At 36.7% G+C, this 18,065-nt stretch overlaps 1 protein-coding gene across 1 annotated transcript; it reads right to left on the bottom strand.

The window, feature by feature from the left end:
- Positions 1-1,767: 1,767 nt before the first annotated feature.
- LOC121431445 lies at positions 1,768-16,281 on the bottom strand. Its single transcript, XM_041629014.1, has 6 exons — positions 16,218-16,281; positions 9,912-12,560; positions 9,277-9,345; positions 7,406-7,549; positions 5,522-5,684; positions 1,768-3,538 (listed from the first exon to the last, which is right to left on the bottom strand). Exons 2-5 carry the CDS (start codon positions 12,448-12,450, stop codon positions 5,557-5,559), a joined length of 2,880 nt encoding a protein of 959 aa, XP_041484948.1. The 5' UTR covers positions 12,451-12,560; positions 16,218-16,281; the 3' UTR covers positions 1,768-3,538; positions 5,522-5,556.
- Between the last annotated feature and the right edge of the window lie 1,784 nt (positions 16,282-18,065).

Raw genomic sequence — 18,065 nt, 5'->3', positions numbered from 1 at the left:
GGATACCTGACTGAGGAGTATTAGAAGAAAATACAGGTGTATCGGTGATCACAAGTAACAAGAACTGACAAAGCTGAATAATGTTGAAAGAAGCTGAAAATGGAAGAGCTCCCATACTTTTTTGTACAGAGGAAAGCTAATACAAGCTGAAACTTAAATCTCACTTAACTCTCACAGCCCCTGAAAATATTTCAAGTCAATTACGAATTTCTGTTCCTGTTTTACAATCCAGATAAATTTTCAATGTACACTGTACATTCCGTGTTGCAAGAAGCAAATCAGCAATCAAGTGCATACTTGCAATTAGTTGCACTCAGCTGATAATTGATGTAGTCATCATTTTTTTTTTAGTCTCATACTCTACTTTCATAGCACAAATTAATTCTGTTACAATAACATTTAAACCTCTTGTATAAATATGAGACATATCACATTTACACCAATAGTACACTGAATCGTACATTTCTAAATATTTTGGAAAACAATCAAAATGTACTCTTTAAACACGCTTGGGATGATTGTTCTACACAGCACCAACTTTCAAAAACAGATCGGGGGGGAGGGGGGAGTTGCACAGACATTTTCATTTAATCACAAAAAAATTAAATGCAAGTCCTAAACACATGCCTTTGTTTGGGTGAAATCAAGTTGCAGTTTGATTGATTATAACTCCCCTTGAAGCAAGCCACAGTTGGTTTCATGTGTAAATGTCAGGGTATCATCACCTGCTGAAACCAACCAGTGCCCTCTTTTACAAAGCCTCTTAAAGGTCAAGTCCACCCCAGAAAAATGTTGATTTGAATCAATAGAGAAAAATCAGACAAGCACAATGCTGAAAATTTCATCAAAATCGGATGTAAAATAAGAAAGTTATGACATCTCAAAGTTTCGCTTATTTTCAACAAAATAGTTATATGAACGAGCCAGTTACATCCAAAATGAGAGTCGATGATGTCACTCACTATTTCTTTTGTTTTTTATTGTTTGAATTATACAATATTTCAATGTTTACGAATTTGACGATTAGGACCTCCTTGCCTGAAGCACAAAATGTTAAAATAATGGAATTCCATGTGTTCAGGGAGGAATGAAACTTCATTCCACATGACAATGACGAGAAAATAAAAATATTTCATATTTCATATAATAAATTACAAAAGAATAGTGAGTGAGTGATGTCATCAACTCTCTCATTTGGATGTAACTGGCTCGTTCATATAACTATTTTGTTGAAAATAAGCGAAACTTTAATATGGCATAACTTTCTTATTGTACATTCAAGATTCAAGAGGTTTATTTCATTTCCAAAACAAATATAAATCGAATGCAAATACAAATCAAAGTACGAATACAAAATAATTTTTAACTTAGCATAATTATATAACAAACGCTTGTATAAAAAGCGTATATGGAAATGAGGGGATCCACTAAAAAAGCATTGCTTGTAGAGCGTGGATCCCCTATAGCTAGTTGAATAAATAATTTATATAAAGCAATTAAGACAAGACAAAGCAATACAAATTAAGTAAATATGGAAATACATTCGGCTGAACGAATATACAATATCATAAAAATGGGAAAGTAAAATGTGATAAATATAATAGGAAAAACTATTTTAGAGTAAAAAAAGGAAATGATAGCAAAAAATGGAAATAAGGTGACAAAAATATGGGACATGTATTATCAAAGACACACACACATACAGACACGCGAACAAAGAAAACAATATAGTGACATATTAGAGGATGGAGGAGAGAGAGAGAGAAAAAAGAATTAGGCTGACCGATAGAGGGAGAGGGAGAGAGAGAGAGGGGGGAGAACAAAATTTGAACATGGATCAACGAGAGCGCTAGCATGAAAACACAGATTTGGGATTGATACCCGGGTGATAAAGGAAAATTTAGTGTTAAATACAAGATGGATACAAGACAATCAGGACCTACAAACAAATCAACTTCGTTTGTAGGATACTAACAAAAATACTTTTAATTTTCTCTTAAAGGAGTTAATGGAGGGGGCCTGTTGAATATCATTGTGGAGAGAGTTCCAAAATTTTGGGGCTGTAAAAATGAAAGTACTTTGAGCAAAAATAGTTCTTAGCATTGGTAGATGAAAGTGATCGCCATGTCTGGTAGGATATGTATGATAACTGTTATTTTGAAGAAACATATCGTGGAATATGGAGGGAATCATGTCGTTTTTATAGTTGTACATAAACTGTCCTAGTTGAAATAAATACAAGTCTTGGATTTTAAACAAATTATATTCGAGGAATAGCGGGTCAGTGTGAGAACGGGGATGTGAAAATGAAATGATACGAAGAGCTTTTTTTTGTAGTAGTAATATTCTGTTTAGTAAATTTTTGTGTGTATTGCCCCAAACCAGGATTCCGTAGTTGAGATATGGTAATATAAGAGAAGAATATAGAGTTAGTAGAGAGGTAACAGGAATAAATGTTTTTAACCTATTTATGATGCCTATGGTAGATTTTGATTTAGACATCAGATTTTGATGAAATTTTCAGTGTTATGCTTGTTGAATTTTTCTCGTTTTATTCAAATCAAGTTTTTGTTGGGGTGGACTTGTCCTTTAACAACTGCAAGTTACAAGTCACTGTCACTAGCTACTCAGATAGTGCAATCTGATTGGTCAGGTCGAATCAAGTGCAAATTTCACAGCAGTTGTTACTAATCATGGCTATGTTTGTGAAACCGTCCAAGGCTTGTTCTAGTATCTATAGGAACATACTGTATAACCAATGGGTAAAAACAATCAATCCTGTTTGTCATATTAAACACAGATCCATCATATTTCTATCGACAATAGAACCTGGCAGGTGTCTCCTTTGTGTGTAGTTGTGAAAGGAGGAAGTTAGATGTCCATATCTTTGTTTCCCCCGGAGAGTTTTATGATCTGCCGCAGTTATTTGTACTATAAACTGCAAGGCTAAAATGATAGAATCTAAGTTATCCACATATTAGATAATAAATATACAATAATTGAGACTTTCCTTTAGTGTAAATTGCATGGGCTAATGCTGTTCAGAGGCATGGAGATCTGAAGATAAGGAATTGTACAAAATAAACTGCAAAATGAATCATGACATCAGTATCTCAAACAATTAGAAATACTATGCACGCTCTTTTTGTCTTTTTCTTCTGTTTTTTTGTTGCAATCCATACTTTACAAGGATATAATTAGTTGTACTACTACTTGTTGTATTGGAAATTGAAATCAACAAAGAACCTGCCTCCTTATCTTGTATATTTTATCAATTAATTTTGTGTCTTATTTGCATATAACAATAACAAATCGGATGAAAATAGTAAAGAAAAAGATAGCAATTGCTAATTATACATGCAGAGCTTGTAAGTATTATCTGAATGACGTTGAAGACAACAGTCTAGGGTGCCTACCTCAACTGCCTTGCATGTTGCCCTCACAATGCCCCTTACCACCGACAGTGGTTCTACGAGGGCATATTGAAAAAAACAAAAAATGCCTTGTCTTCATGAGGGATCACTGCAAGGAGGGATCACTGCAAAAGACACAAAAGTGATTTCTAAGTTATGATGTCATATCAAAAACTTAACCTTAGGTTAAGATTTGATGTTGATGCCGCCGCCACCGTCTCCGTCGGAAAAGCGGCACCTATAGTCTCACTCTGCTATGCAGGTGAGACAAAAACATCAATTCTATTAAACTGACGAAAGGATTGATCACCTTTTGAACCCCAATAAATATAGTATGGTGAAACAAAGAACCTGCATTACCACTAATAAATGTAGTGGATCTATATTTGCAACATTAAGGATTTATTGAAAAACAGATACAGGTATATGATAAATAAATTTTGTATGTACATTTTATATACACATTATCATAAACAATAGGGTTTGCACACATATATACTCAATTGATTAATTACAAGATAATCAGTTACAATTGATAGTAGTAAATTAGTTTCTATTGATAAGGCACAAGTAGAAGTATGAGAGTTGTTTAGGAATTCGAGTATGGATAATAAAATCAACTCCCATTCTTAAAGGGGAAGTTCACCCTGAAGAAAACTTTGTTGTCAAAATAGCAGAAAAAATAGTTAAAAATATCTGTGAAGATTTGAGGAAAATCCGTTAAAGAGTAAGAAAGTTATTAGAGTTCAAAATTTTGGATTTGTGACGTCATAAACGAGCAGCTGCCCCATGTGTTATGTAATATAAAATTATAAATTTCTAATTTTGTATGGTTCCTGATGACTTAATTTTGTTTTCTTTTCATGATCGGGTGTGAAATGATTTGTCTATTGATATACAAAAGTTACAGTGAAAACCATTTTCAATTTTCTGAGAAAATGACATTTCATTGATTTTTTACCATTCGCTATGTAGGAATGCTGCTCGCATATGACGTCAAAAATCAAATAATTGAAATTCTAATAACTTTTTGATTATTTGATGAATTTTTCTCAAACCTTCGGCAATATTTTTTATTGTTTTTTCTGCTATTTTTACAATAAACTTTTTGTCAGGGTGAACTTCCCCTTTAAGAGTATGGTAGTTGTTAAGAAATTCAAAGCATGAATAATAAAATCAACTCTTATCCTTGAGTTATGGTGATTAAATTTTCATGTTTGTTAAAAATCCCAGAAGCTTTTTGATTTTTGCAATTCAAGAAAAAAAAATTGTTAATGTTAACCAGATTATCTGGAAAAGGAAAAATAAGAAATAAAGCAAAAATGAAAAGGAAAAATTAACAGAAATGTTTCCATAATGTTTTGTTGGTAGTCCATTTCCATTTCTTCTTAGTAGCAAGCCATTTAGCAAAGACTAGTCACTCACAAGGGCTGTGCGTATGCCTCTGTTTTCAGTTTGAACAGTGCATCATACCTGCCAGCATTGCTAGTCCATTAAAAGAGACCAAGGATTACAAATAAATTGTTGGAGACCCTCTCAACATCTAAAATATTAAAAAACACCCTTTTTTAATATTTCATGTATACGGTGTGATAGAATAAGACAGAAATACTACTAATTATCAGCTACCTCATTTGCAAAGGTTGTACATATAATTGTTTTGTTAAAATGTAAGTTAAAGTTATGAATGTCTTATGTTTCTTAATTTACATAAAGATTTAATGAAATTATTAGTGAAATAATTTACCTATTTCCTTTTTGTTGTCAGGATAGACATGGACTTTATTAAACAGAAGTGTCCAAAATTTCTGTGTCAATTGGAAGGCCGTCAGTATGCTAATTCATACTTTCATGGACCTATACAGAGGTACTTACCAGGGGCAGATCCAGGATTTTCCAAAGTGGGGGGGGGGGCATGCTTTCCCCAAGGAAAAATTTGACAAGCAAAAAAAGGGTCTTCACTTTCAAAGTGGGAGGGGGGGCACACTTTTGTTTTAACAGCATTTTTACATTACAAATTTTAATTGTCCCACTCAAAGAGGGGGGGGCACTAGCCGAAATACGCCAGTGGTACCTACAATGTTTTTTATTAAACCCGAGAATCATACCTCCAAGCTCGGTTCAACAAAAAGGCTGTGTGTTCCTACTTTCTTGGTAATGTTCTTGCATGTAGTGGGTACACGAGCTGGCGTCTCGACAGCCCAATTCTTCTCTTACGCTGACAGACGGGTAGAGGGCGCACAGGGGTGATGGGAGGCGTCTGGTTGTGTGCTGCAGCAAAAGAAACGAGAGAGGAAAATCATCATGATCGTGTATAACATGGGAATGAGGTACTCCTGAACATCTTTTGGTCATGGACTGAAGTTATCAATCTACTGTCAGTTCACAAAACTTAAGCGCTGTTTTCACAGGGCTCACAAACATTTTGCAAAGGATTTGCCAGGACGCGAATACATATTTAAAAAAAGAGAAAAAAAGGCAAATTCCAACATTCGTAATTTATCCGATAAAAGTGCGCGAAGCGACCCCAAGTGACAACTGGCAAAGCTTCTGAACATTTAGGCACATTTCGCACGATTTTGTTGCATAGAATATAAATGTTGGACTTTGTATGCCATTAGGTCAACTACCATGGTAAAATGGCTCAGCAGCAAATCACAATCAAGGTTTCAATTAATACAATTTTATCTTTTGTTTTTGTTTCAACTGTTTATATTATTTTTATTATATCTGATAATTATTCAAAGACACAGACACTTCAAATCGGAAGACCTTCATTTTATGTCTCCCTATACCTTCCTTCATAAATTTGTTAATTATACTTCTGTTTCATCATACGCTTTAAATTTGATATTCCGAATCTTATTCAGGCAATGCCGCGTGCCCCCATCTGTTTAATATCCGTACTGATGATTTTGTTTTATCCATTTGAGTATCCACTTTTGTTTGTATAGTGTGTGTGTATGTGTCTGGATGCGGGGTGAGTGAGCGCATGCCTGGGTATGACTGTTTAATGAGTGTGTCCTTGTGAATATTTTTTTTTCTTTTAAATAATTCTTTTTGATAATCAACATTCCTTTAAGTAATATGCAATGTACAATTTTATTGTAAATTCATGGTGCAATTTAGTTTTAAAAACTACCATGCCTGTATGTATTAATAAAACCATTTATCAATGCTATCTAGGCGAACAGTTGTAAATAGTTGTATTTATGAAACGGGCCCCTTGATCATGTTCAGTTTCGATCATAATTAGTAACAGACCATCCCATGTCAACTACCATGGCAACAATACTCAACAGTTCATCACAGCCCAGGATATCCTTCAGTTACAATTGGATGGTGTCCCAGCCATGGCATAATTTCCTCCAGCAAGAAAATTATCCACATTGTGCTGCACTCAACCCAGGTGTGGTGAATGGGTACCCGGCAAGATTAATTCCTTGAATGCACTGAACGCTGAAAGGCGGCTCGAGCTAAAGCCAGGGTAATAATTATAAACAATGCGCCTCGGAATAGAATATTTCTGATAGATGGCGCTATATAAATACCTATAGTATTATCATTATTTGCCATTAGGTGAACTACCAAAGTAACAGGGCTCAGCAGCCAATCACAATCAATGTTTCCATGGACCATGCAGTTACAATAAAGGCAAAGTTACAATAGTTTTATTTATGAAACGGGCCCCTTGATCGTGTTCAGTTACGATCATAGTAACAGTACCATCTAACTGTAACTACCACGGTAATGATACTCAACAATTAATACAAATCTAGGATGTCCTTCAGTTACAATTGAATGGCAAAGGGACCATAATCATAACTTTTATGCAACTGGGCCTAGGGCTGTTCTATTTGAATTCAAATTCCACATCAGAAAAAAATTTACTTCTCTGATCGAATAGTCAAATGGGTATAAAACAAGTAAGAATGGAAATTTTGTGGCTCTGTCAGAATGAAACCTCTCCTTTTCAAAGTATGAATCGTTACCTGTGTTCAAAAGGGTGTTTTGGTGCTGTGTAAGAGAGCGAGGTGTCAGGGACGGATCCGGGAGAGAATGGCTCCACAGGAAAACACCTGCTGCGGTCTGACCCAAGGTCTGGAGGTGATCCGGAATAGGTTTGTCTTCAGAATCTAAATAAAATGAAAACACGAGAGAGGTATTAAAAGCGATGTTACATAAAAAGCATCATTCACATGTGAAATGCATCACCTGACACTGCCGTTTACTGATACTTTAGGAAAGATTTATCTTTTAAATCTGAAAAGATTTGTTTTTTAAATCTGAATAGAATAAGATTACATATACCATAATCAAGGACCGTCCTAGTCACACCAGCCAACCCGACTCCAGACCAACCCTTACTGTTACGTTGTTTTGAATGACCAATTGTGGGTTCAGAGTTGGTTTCATTTGTGTGACTGCATAGCATCACATGAATTGAGGAATGACCTGAAACATTTATTTAACTTGATGGTGATTGACAAATGGTTCATCTTTGAGATCCGAATAGAATGAAATACATGAGATATTATAACAGGTATGTCATGTTAAAGGCATTGTTCACACATAACACGATAAATGGTTCAAGTATGCTGCTTGGAATGATCAAGTATAGGAAAGGTAAAAAAAAATGATAAGATGGGCCAGAGGTTGGTGTAAATGGGTGGCATACGGAAATAACTAATATTAACAGATACCCCCATTGGAAATGGTGTAAACCAAGTAATGATCACTTTTTGGGGATAAAATGAAATAGGTTTATCTTCTCGGTATGAACGCAGTAAATACCAGATGTGTCAATGAGATGGGGTTGAGAATATGATTTCATACTTTTTTTATTAAGTGTCATTCAAACCCTGAAACTACTTTTTACTGGTGATCATGACTGCATATAGATTCCACATCTAAACATGTTCAGAAAATTGATGAATGCTTTATTTGATTACATTGGCGGAAAAAAATGCATGATCTATGATCAGATAGCATTGACCTACAGTTTTGCGCGATTCAAAAAACTGAAAAAATTCACTGAATTTGAGAAAAACATTGAATTTATAAAATTTCATGGAAAACACAATTTTCCAGGTCACTTTAAAATTGAAGTACGAAACATGAAGTACAAATCATGCAAACCATATAAAAATCTGTTAAAACAAAATTGTGCATCAGTGAAATATCTGCCAATCAGAGCCAATTTGGTAATGTCACCAAAGTACATGTAGACGGAGTCTAGTGTTTAGAACATTAAAGAACATGGAATTTGCATTTGAGATAGAATTTAGGGACTCTTTTTATGTTAATTGTAAAAAGGAGGAGAGTAAAGACTTTGGGTGGAACAATAGAATAGAGAGGGGAGGAAGTGGAGATTGTGATAGCTATGATGTGCATATCTAATGAAGATGTAGACACATTGCTAAGAAAGAACTACAATAATAATAATAGACAGTTCTTGTATAGCGCATAACACATTATAAATAACGTCTCTACGCGCTTCCAAAGGACTTGGATATTACTACCCTGGCTTTAGCCCCGCAGCCTTTTACAGCGCTGGGGCATTTCAAGGAATAAATTCCTGCCAGGTACCCATTCACCTCACCTGGGTTGAGTGCAGCACAATGTGGATGAATTTCTTGCTGAAGGAAACTACGCCATGGCTGGGATTTGAACCCACGACCCTCTGTTTCAAAGTCCGGAGACTAATCCACTGGGCCACAACGCTCCTACCTAAAGAAAGAAAGACCTACGAAATTGTAAGAATAAAAGCCATAGAGAACAAAATCTTATAGAAAAGAGAACATGCAAGTATTTAACATGTACATTGCACTCACCTAAAGGGAATATAAAGTAAAACACTTACCTTTGATACTTGCAGTCTTCTTTTGGTCATGAATGCTTTGTTTTATTGGACCATCTTCCTGCTTGGTATCTGTTGAAAATAAGTTTCGAAAAGGAGAGTTTCTTAGTCAGGAGTCTTAAGTATCATCATAACTGCAATCCTTATCAAGATATTCACAGAATGAAACTCGTGTCTCTCTCGCATATTATTGCCATACCTATAAGAGTTCTTCTGGAATGTACTGTATAGCTTTCCATGTGCTGTTGTCACTGCTCCGGCTATCATATCCACTCTGCCTGCTAGCATTGTTAGGCACACATAAATCTAGATTATTGAAAGACTTCCTTTTTATTTGAAACCCCAGATATTGATTATACTATGAAAATTTTTAGCATACCTTTCATTTTGTGAGAAGCAAATTTTACTGTTTCAACATGAGTGCTTACTACAGGTACATGTAATAACCACTTTCAATAATATTATTTCATTATTTACTGATATTTCTGTATATTCATCTGACTGGTTCAATAATATTATATATTCTGACCAGTTCTTTTTGAAATATTATTCAGGATGTGGAAATTACCTTGATTAACTTGATCTGAAATGACCATTATTTTTATAATGTACCTTTAATAGTGAAATACTGCTATTACCTTGTTCAGAAAATATGGATTCCTCCAACTCCAGAAGCTGGTCAATGCAAGGGTTCTCTTTCCCAGGAGCCTGAAGAGAAGGAACTGTTTGGTCATTGCCGACATTTACCTCTTTGATGCTCAACTTTACATCAACAGATGTCTCTAAGTCAGCAGCAGGTTTCATCTCAGAATGCTGTATGGGTGAACGTGTAAGGTTCTCATGAACCCTACCTGATTCCAGTGTCATTTCCATGTTTGGAGAAGATTCAAGCTTTGAACTGTTCTTTGGTGGACAATCAAGATATCCAAATATTGGGTGTAGCAGCGGAATGCATGTCTCAATCTCTTCTGTTTCTTCAATATCCTTCAGCAAACTATATGGAAAGGGAGAAGGCAAGGTAAAGGTCTCACTGGGGCTAAAGTCACAGGACTTCCTCTCTTCACCTCCAGTCAGTTTGTGCTTTGGGGACAGTCCCAAAACCTGAAGGAAATCATTGTCAGGAATCTCCAAGGAGGAATATTCTGCTTTACATCCAACATGCTGATGGGTGCTTTGGTGTTCTTGGCTGTCAGGATGACCTTGTACAGATATCTCTGGTACCTTGGAAATACTTTCATCTCCTTTACGGAATGTTTTCCAGTCATCCTCACCCACATCTTGCATTTGACTTTCATTAAAAGGGACTGCAGACGGTACCTGCAACTCTCTGTTTTCCATGAAACCAGGGTCTCTAGATGTCATACCGCTGAATTCCCCTAGAGAATGGCTGTAAATCCTCTCTTGACTATTGGCAAGCACCTGGGAAGCCGTCTGGAAGGTGCAGCTGAAGTCGTCATCACTTGATCCTGGAGAAGGCATGATGTCCTCTTGAAGAGACGGTTCTATGGCATCCACATAGACATCTTGCGATTTCACTACTTCTACATCAGATGAAGATAAGAGTGCATTGCCATCATTACCTCCTTGTGTGCCATGGAGCTCTATCTCAAGACATTCTGGCTGTTCTGAACACTCTTCTTCTGACTCATCCAGTTGCAAGTCTTGAGCAAGCACATGTGAATAGGTATTTGTTTCATCTTTAGATATGTCTGGATCATTGTCAGCTTCTTCCACATCTAGAGTAGATGTATATGGGCCATCTTCTCCTTCGAGATCATTACTTAATAGAACTTTATTATGTTCTACCACATTTACTTCCTCACCAAGCTCTGATGCCACATTCGCTTGTTCCGTGAGAGTTATGCACTTTACATCTTCGTTAGCCATCACATCTGGGGTAGATGTAGACTCATCAGTTGAATCGGATGAAACTTGCAGAGATCTGTAACTTTGGCCACTCTTCTCATCTGACAATAGGTCAAGAGTAAAGTTATCATACAATACTGTTGCCTCTTGAAACCATGCTTTGGTGTTTTTAGTCTCAGGGACATACAGTTGTTCCACATCTTCAGTAGATTTGTCAACATCAAGAGGTACATTGTTTGGAGAAGAGTCCATTGCTTCAGCAATAGGTAGATATGGAATGGTGGTAAAGGAAAGTGAATTTTTGGAAGCCTGGATGTCAGATGAGGCAAACTTTATCTTCTTAGTAGGTGGTTGTTCAGCAACATCAGAAGTGTCATCCGAGTTTCTGTCCAGACTGGCACTCTGCAGCATCCCATGAGTTACATGTATGATGTCTACAATTGATTGCAATACAAATCTACAATCATCAATCATTTCATCATTTGAGAACGGTCCACTTTGGTGAGTATCATTGATGATAGCATCATCATCTGAAAGTAAAGAAACAGTTATTGAATTATCTTCAACTGCACTAGCCATATCAGATGGACAACCTAAAGTGCTACTTGTTACTCTGTTATCATTTGTTGTTTGTCCCAAATCTGACTCTCTGTTCAGGATTGCCACACTGGAATCAAAATCAGCTTCTACTTCTTTTTGGTCAGCTTCATCTTTGGCTTTGTTCTCATCAATGTGATGCTGGCTCACTTGAAGTTTTCCCTCATTTCCATCCTGGGAAATGAGCAGCAAATCTGCTTCAGGTTTTATGACCTTCAAAGGAATTACAAAGTCATCTTCTAAGACACTGTCATTGCACTTCCTCTTCAACATACTAAACTGTTCATTATTTCCACCAGGGTCTACTTGATTATCATATCCACTTCCAGTCTCTTCCTGTTTCTGGGTTTCTTCAGTTTCCATCTCCTGATGATCTTCTTTCATCTTCAAACATTCCGACTCACTACTTTCACCTACACTCACAGGAATCTGCTCATAACATACAACAGTTAGATCTTCATTGAAGGATATTCTTTTGGTGTTCTTTGCCCCATATTCCATTTTCTTTACAGTCACACTTGTATCTTTATCGCATCCTGGGACGGAATGGTCCGTGAAGTCATCAGCAGTATCAAAGACCACTGGTTTGGTAGAAGATACAGACAAAGAGCTTGAGATGATGTTTTCCAATATCTCTTCAATGATTAGAGAAGATAAGTGGCTATTTCCACCCAAGTGATCTTCAAAACTTCTGTTGGGCATGATTTTGTCCATTCATGTCTCTGAGAGACTTCGGATGTGTGAGCTCCGTCTATTTTTCACTGACAGTAGTTCCTGCTGGCTGATACACACATCTTGTTTTTACCAGGACAAGTGTCAATTATCTGTCAAGAAATGGGTGATAATGTTTGGTTAGAACAGGGACGCGAGAGGATCTTGGTTAGAATCAGATCATAATTTGCAATATACATGTATATTTTGACAGGGGGGTGGGACAGTTAACTATTAAAAAATGCAATGTTGGGCATGTAAATGTAGTCATTGTACAAAGATGGGGTAAATCAGGGTTCCCAGCATTTCAAGAAAACAAAATTCACTGATTTTTTAACAATTTTTCTGTGATAAAAAAGTCTCAAATTCTATGATAATTATTACGTTCATCTCCAGTTTCATGGGTCTGGCGCTACCCCATTTTTGCTTTTTTGGTGTAGAGTTTTACATGCCAGTAATCATTTAAAAAAATGTTTGGCCAGATTATTTCAAGGGCATAATAGTGATTTAGTACTGACCGTTCTTGTTACTGAACTTGTGCAATTGCCCATACGAAAATAATTTTAATATGCTTGAAATTTTGAAACATCCTTCCAAGAGGACTTCTTAATAGAAAGAAGATGGAAAAGAGTCAAATCACATTTTCAAGTCTTTATTTTCTCAAAACAACAAAATTATGGTAAAAAAGTGGAATGCCTCTGGCCGTCTCACCTGCATCACACGGTTCAATATAGCAGCAGTGCTGACTTTGCATACTACTCTAACTCGCACAAGATGTTCAGTGATACATGGTTACTCTTATGTCCTCTTTTTATGAACTAGACCAATAAACTTACAGAGATATGATGGTTATTCAACAAAAAACCCCAACATGGCCAAAGTTCATTGACCTTACATGACCTTTGACCTTGATCATGTGACCTGAAACTGGAACAGGATGTTCAGTGATACTTGATTACTCTTATGTACAAGTTTCATGAATCAGATCCATAAACTTTCAAAGTTATGATGGTAATTCAACAGATACACCCAATTTGGCTAAAGTTCATTGACCTTTGACCTTGGACATGTGACCTGAAACACGCACAGGATGTTCAGTGATACTTGATTACTCTAATGTCCAAGTTTAACGAACTAGACCAATAAACTTTCAAAGTTATGATGGTAATTCAACAGATACCCCCGATTCGGCCAAAGTTCATTGACCCTAAATGACCTTTGACCTTAATCATGAGACCTGAAACTTGCACAAAATGTTCAGTGATGCTTGATTACTATTATGTCCAAGTTTCATGAATCAGATCCATAAACTTTCAAAGTTATGATGGGAATTCAACAGATATCCCCAATTCGGCCAAAGTTCATTGACCCTAAATGACCTTTGACCTTGATCATGTGACCTGAAACTTGCACAAAATGTTCAGTGATGCTTGATTACTATTATGTCTAAGTTTCATGAATCAGATCCATAAACTTTCAAAGTTATGATGGGAATTCAACAGATATCCCCAATTCGGCCAAAGTTCATTGACCCTAAATGACCTTTGACCTTGGTCATGTGACGTGAAACTCATGCAGGATGTTCATTGATACTTGATTAACCTTATGTCCAAGTTTCATGAACTAGGTCCATATATTTTCTAAGTTATGATGACATTTCAAAAACTTAACCTCAGGTTAAGATTTCGATGTTGATTCCTCCAACATGGTCTAAGTTCATTGACCCTAAATGACCTTTGACCTTGGTCATGTGACGTGAAACTCATGCAGGATGTTCAGTAATACTTGATTAACCTTATGGCCAAGTTTTATTAACTAGGTCCATATACTTTCTAAGTTATGATGTCATTTCAAAAACTTAACCTCAGGTTAAGATTTGATGTTGACGCCGTCGCCGTCGGAAAAGCGGCGCCTATAGTCTCACTTTGCTTCGCAGGTGAGTCAAAAAGTATGTAGGGTCTGGTTGATGTAGACCTAGTTTAACATCTAGGCCTAACGTTTTTAGTGATAAAAAATAAAACTTATCTCAGCAAAATTTTTATATCTTTAGCAAGATCTCAATCTACTCGTGGTAATGTTAGATCTCTTAAAAAGGTTGGGCAAAAAGGCCCAGTTTTTAACCATCACTGGGCAACATAATGTCAACACAACTATTGGTTAAAATCTGTCCAAATTGGGTAATATTATAAGAACTTATAGATATAATTGGGTAATAAATTTGCTCAATTGGATTAATAATTTCCCAGAGGCCAGAATATAGATCTATATTTTTACCAATATTCATTACCCAACACAGTGGACAGTGAGTAGGTCTATGTTGCCCAACATTTTTTTTTATTTAGGCCTAACTTAAGTGTGTAACAAAGTTAGGGTCTAGATCTATTCATGGTGAAAATGAAGTTTGATAAATTTTGAGAAAATATTGCATAATAACAGTAAAATCTAAACTAGAAGTAGAGATCTAGAGGAGTAGAGGCCTAACTGAGGTCTAGATCTAGACCTACTTTGTTTTTGTCAGAGTTTGATATGATTGAATTTATAATTAGCATTTGGTAATAAAATCCACTTGACTAACTTATTATTATTTAGGCCTAGGTTCTAACTTTTATGTTAAATTACCTGTTAGGCCTAAACTTATTTCTCGACTTGTCTTGAGTCGGGCCTGGGTGGGAATTGGATTCGGAATAATTTATTTAGGCCAGGCCATGCCCAGGGGCAGTCAATTTATATCAAAAAGAGCTCCACCATCACTAAAGTTAGACAGAAATAACCATCGTTTCTGGGGATTTATTTAACAATTTCTGACATTTTACTATCATCCCTATACTTGCCTTTCAAAAAGGCTAGGGCCTAGGCCTATATTTTATGGTTATGCCGCGTTAGACTAGTCTAGAGACTGAACTTCTGAAGCTTTTGGTCTACATTATCACTAACAAAGTTAGACCAAAAGCTTAGCCTTAGTTCAGTCTCTGTATTTTGGTTGTTCCGCTGAACTGCGTTGCCGTTGGCTCACTAAAATAGTAAAATATAAAAAAAAATGAAATAAATCCCCAGAAACGGTTATTCTTGTTCATCGATCAAACTCAAAGTAGAAATGTCTATTTACTGCTCTCACTTGACTTGCCTAGCACCTATCTCAATTTTCTTGTCCTGGGGGCCGTTTCATAAAGCTGTTCGTAAGTTAAGAGCGACTTTAAGAACGACTGGTGAACCTTTCTTACGCGCTAAACCATCGCCAACGGTTACGGTGTACACCATTTACCAAAAGAAAGGTTCACCAGTCGTTAAAGTTGCTATCTTACGAACAGCTTTATTATGAAACACCCCCTGACCTGGGCTTACCCAGGGAACTCCCGCCCGCGTAAGTTCCCTGGGTTAGTCCTGGGCAAACTTTTAGTAGACCTAAGCAATATTTTTGTTCAGTATGCTGTAGGCTCGAGCCGAGGACGACGCCGACGGCTCGATCGAGACAGGTCAGGCCAAGCAAGGGCAAGGAGGCACCGAGTGGATTGGGTTCGCACCGCCCCCCCCCCCCCGATCGGTCTACGGTACCGTACCGTAGCCGTAGGCCTACACCGTATCTGACTTAATACGCCAGGGCCAGCCATTATTTTTTTAATTAGAGTAGGCCTAGATCTAAGCCTATTATACATACGGTACCACTCTTTTCACTTTTAATTGAAGTACCGTATACACATGACAAGGGAAATCAAAATTACCATAAGACATGGTAGGCCTAGATCTAACTAACGCTACTAGTAGTGACTCACGAAGAATTCTGCCGGGGATCTCGCATACCGCTGCCCTTTCCGCTGCCATTTTTTTAGGAGACCTAGCTACCGCGTACCGTACCGGGTACTACTTGTACCTCCGGCCGGCTAGGCTCCGAGCTCCCTAAATTTTATGACGTAACAAGATCGATATCGTGCACGTTACGTGCAGCTGCGCATCGCGCGCATATCGCATGTGCATATAAAAGCGCAGCGATCATGGCCGCTGTTTTTCAATCACAAACCTGTTTTGTTTGTTGGATATTTTGTCAATCTTTCAACATTTTTATTCCTTCCCCTCTCGTAATTTTTTCTCTTTTTTCGATTTTATGAAAGCAATAAATTATATGTGCAGGAACTAATTAAGAGTTTTGTCTACGCGCTAAAACTTGAATCTTCGACAATTCTAAAACGTCCCATGACGTAATGTAGGCCTATATTGACGGGTTTTTAGAAGAACAATTACTAGTACTAGTATTATTAGGTCTTTCTATACTTCGTTCAAAATTCAGAAAGTTTGATTGCAATGAAATAAATCAAGGATGAAGTGTGACATAATAATTGAATTTGGGATTTCATTTCAATCCTACGAAAAAAATCTTAAGGGATGTGATTTTGAATCCTTTAAGATTGAAAAAATTAATCCTAGATTGATTAATTGATTGATCATTGATTGAATGATTGATTGATTGATTGATCAGATTGATTGATTGATTGATTGAATGGTTGGTTGGTTGGTTGATGATTGATTGATTGATTGATGATTGGTTGATGATTGATTGATTGATTGATTGATCGACATTGATCTGTATTCACCAGTGACACCTTTGCATGGATCCTGCAATTTAGAGTGTGGAAATGCATTTCCTATGAATATCATAACCTAAAAAATAGCAAATTGTTTAAGTCACTCTAACAAAAATTGTTTAAAATTATTTGTAATTGTTTAAACTTGTTAAACAACTTGTTTAAACATTTTAAACAACTTGTTTAAAACTTTAAACATTACTCGTGATGGGCCTATAAGCAATTTTAAACAGCACTTTTCACAGTGATGAAGTATTGAAAAGTCAATCCATATGCGAGACAATAAATAATATCAATGTACGAAGATGTGATTGTTTTACATTGTTACTGATGAGAATGGAAATTATTAAGAGAAAATCCGTGAAACAGTCAGCAGTAAATGTCAAACTTTCAAATATTTAAGGGAATCAAACGAGTGATTCAAATGTTCCTTTTCGGGCTGTACTGAGTCAGATACATATCCTCTTTATAAATTCCTACAACTTACCGTTCACAAGATAGAGTCCCTACGTGTTCCCCCTTTTCAGGTCAATTTATCGAAAGTTTCAATTCGCGCTTCATGTTCGCATTATATGCACATCCTATTCATGACAACAAAACTTTTCGCCCCGTTTTCACGTCTGAATATCAATTTGGTTCAGCTCCAGCATCCCATGTGCTTGCATAAAAATGGAATAGGTCTAGTTATCTATGCATGAATCAGGGGCCACGGAACGGTTTTCAAACTTGGGGGGGGGGATGACCATACAAAAAAAATCACAATCAATGATGGTAATTTTTACGTTTTTGTATACGGTTTTGGAAAGAAGGGGGGCTGAAGCCCCCAGCCCCCCCCCCCCCCCGCTTAGATCTGCGGCCCCTGTGAATCCACTATCAGTTCATTCAAAAAGTCCCCTTTTCAGATCAGCAGGCCTAAATCTGAAATTTCACCTCGCACTTCGCGCTCGAATTGTTAGATACCCATCCTGTTCATGATTACAAAATAATCGTTTTTAGATCTTAATCTCCAAACATTAATTTTTAGCTCGTGTTTCACGCTTG

This window comes from Lytechinus variegatus, chromosome 17, assembly GCF_018143015.1.
Source record: "Lytechinus variegatus isolate NC3 chromosome 17, Lvar_3.0, whole genome shotgun sequence".
In the NCBI taxonomy this organism is placed as follows: Eukaryota; Metazoa; Echinodermata; class Echinoidea; order Temnopleuroida; family Toxopneustidae; genus Lytechinus; species Lytechinus variegatus.
This window is presented reverse-complemented; position numbering and strand designations above follow the sequence as displayed.

What these genes read in the sequence shown, in the direction of transcription:
- LOC121431445 (XM_041629014.1), bottom strand. Translation starts at nt 12,450, where the DNA reads ATGGACAAAATCATGCCCAACAGAAGTTTTGAAGATCACTTGGGTGGA. An exon ending in ATCCATATTTTCTGAACAAG is followed by an intron (nt 9,346 to 9,911) that starts GTAATAGCAGTA and finishes TATTTTCAACAG; the next exon opens with ATACCAAGCAGGAAGATGGT. An exon ending in AAACACCCTTTTGAACACAG is followed by an intron (nt 5,685 to 7,405) that starts GTAACGATTCAT and finishes CTTTTGCTGCAG; the next exon opens with CACACAACCAGACGCCTCCC.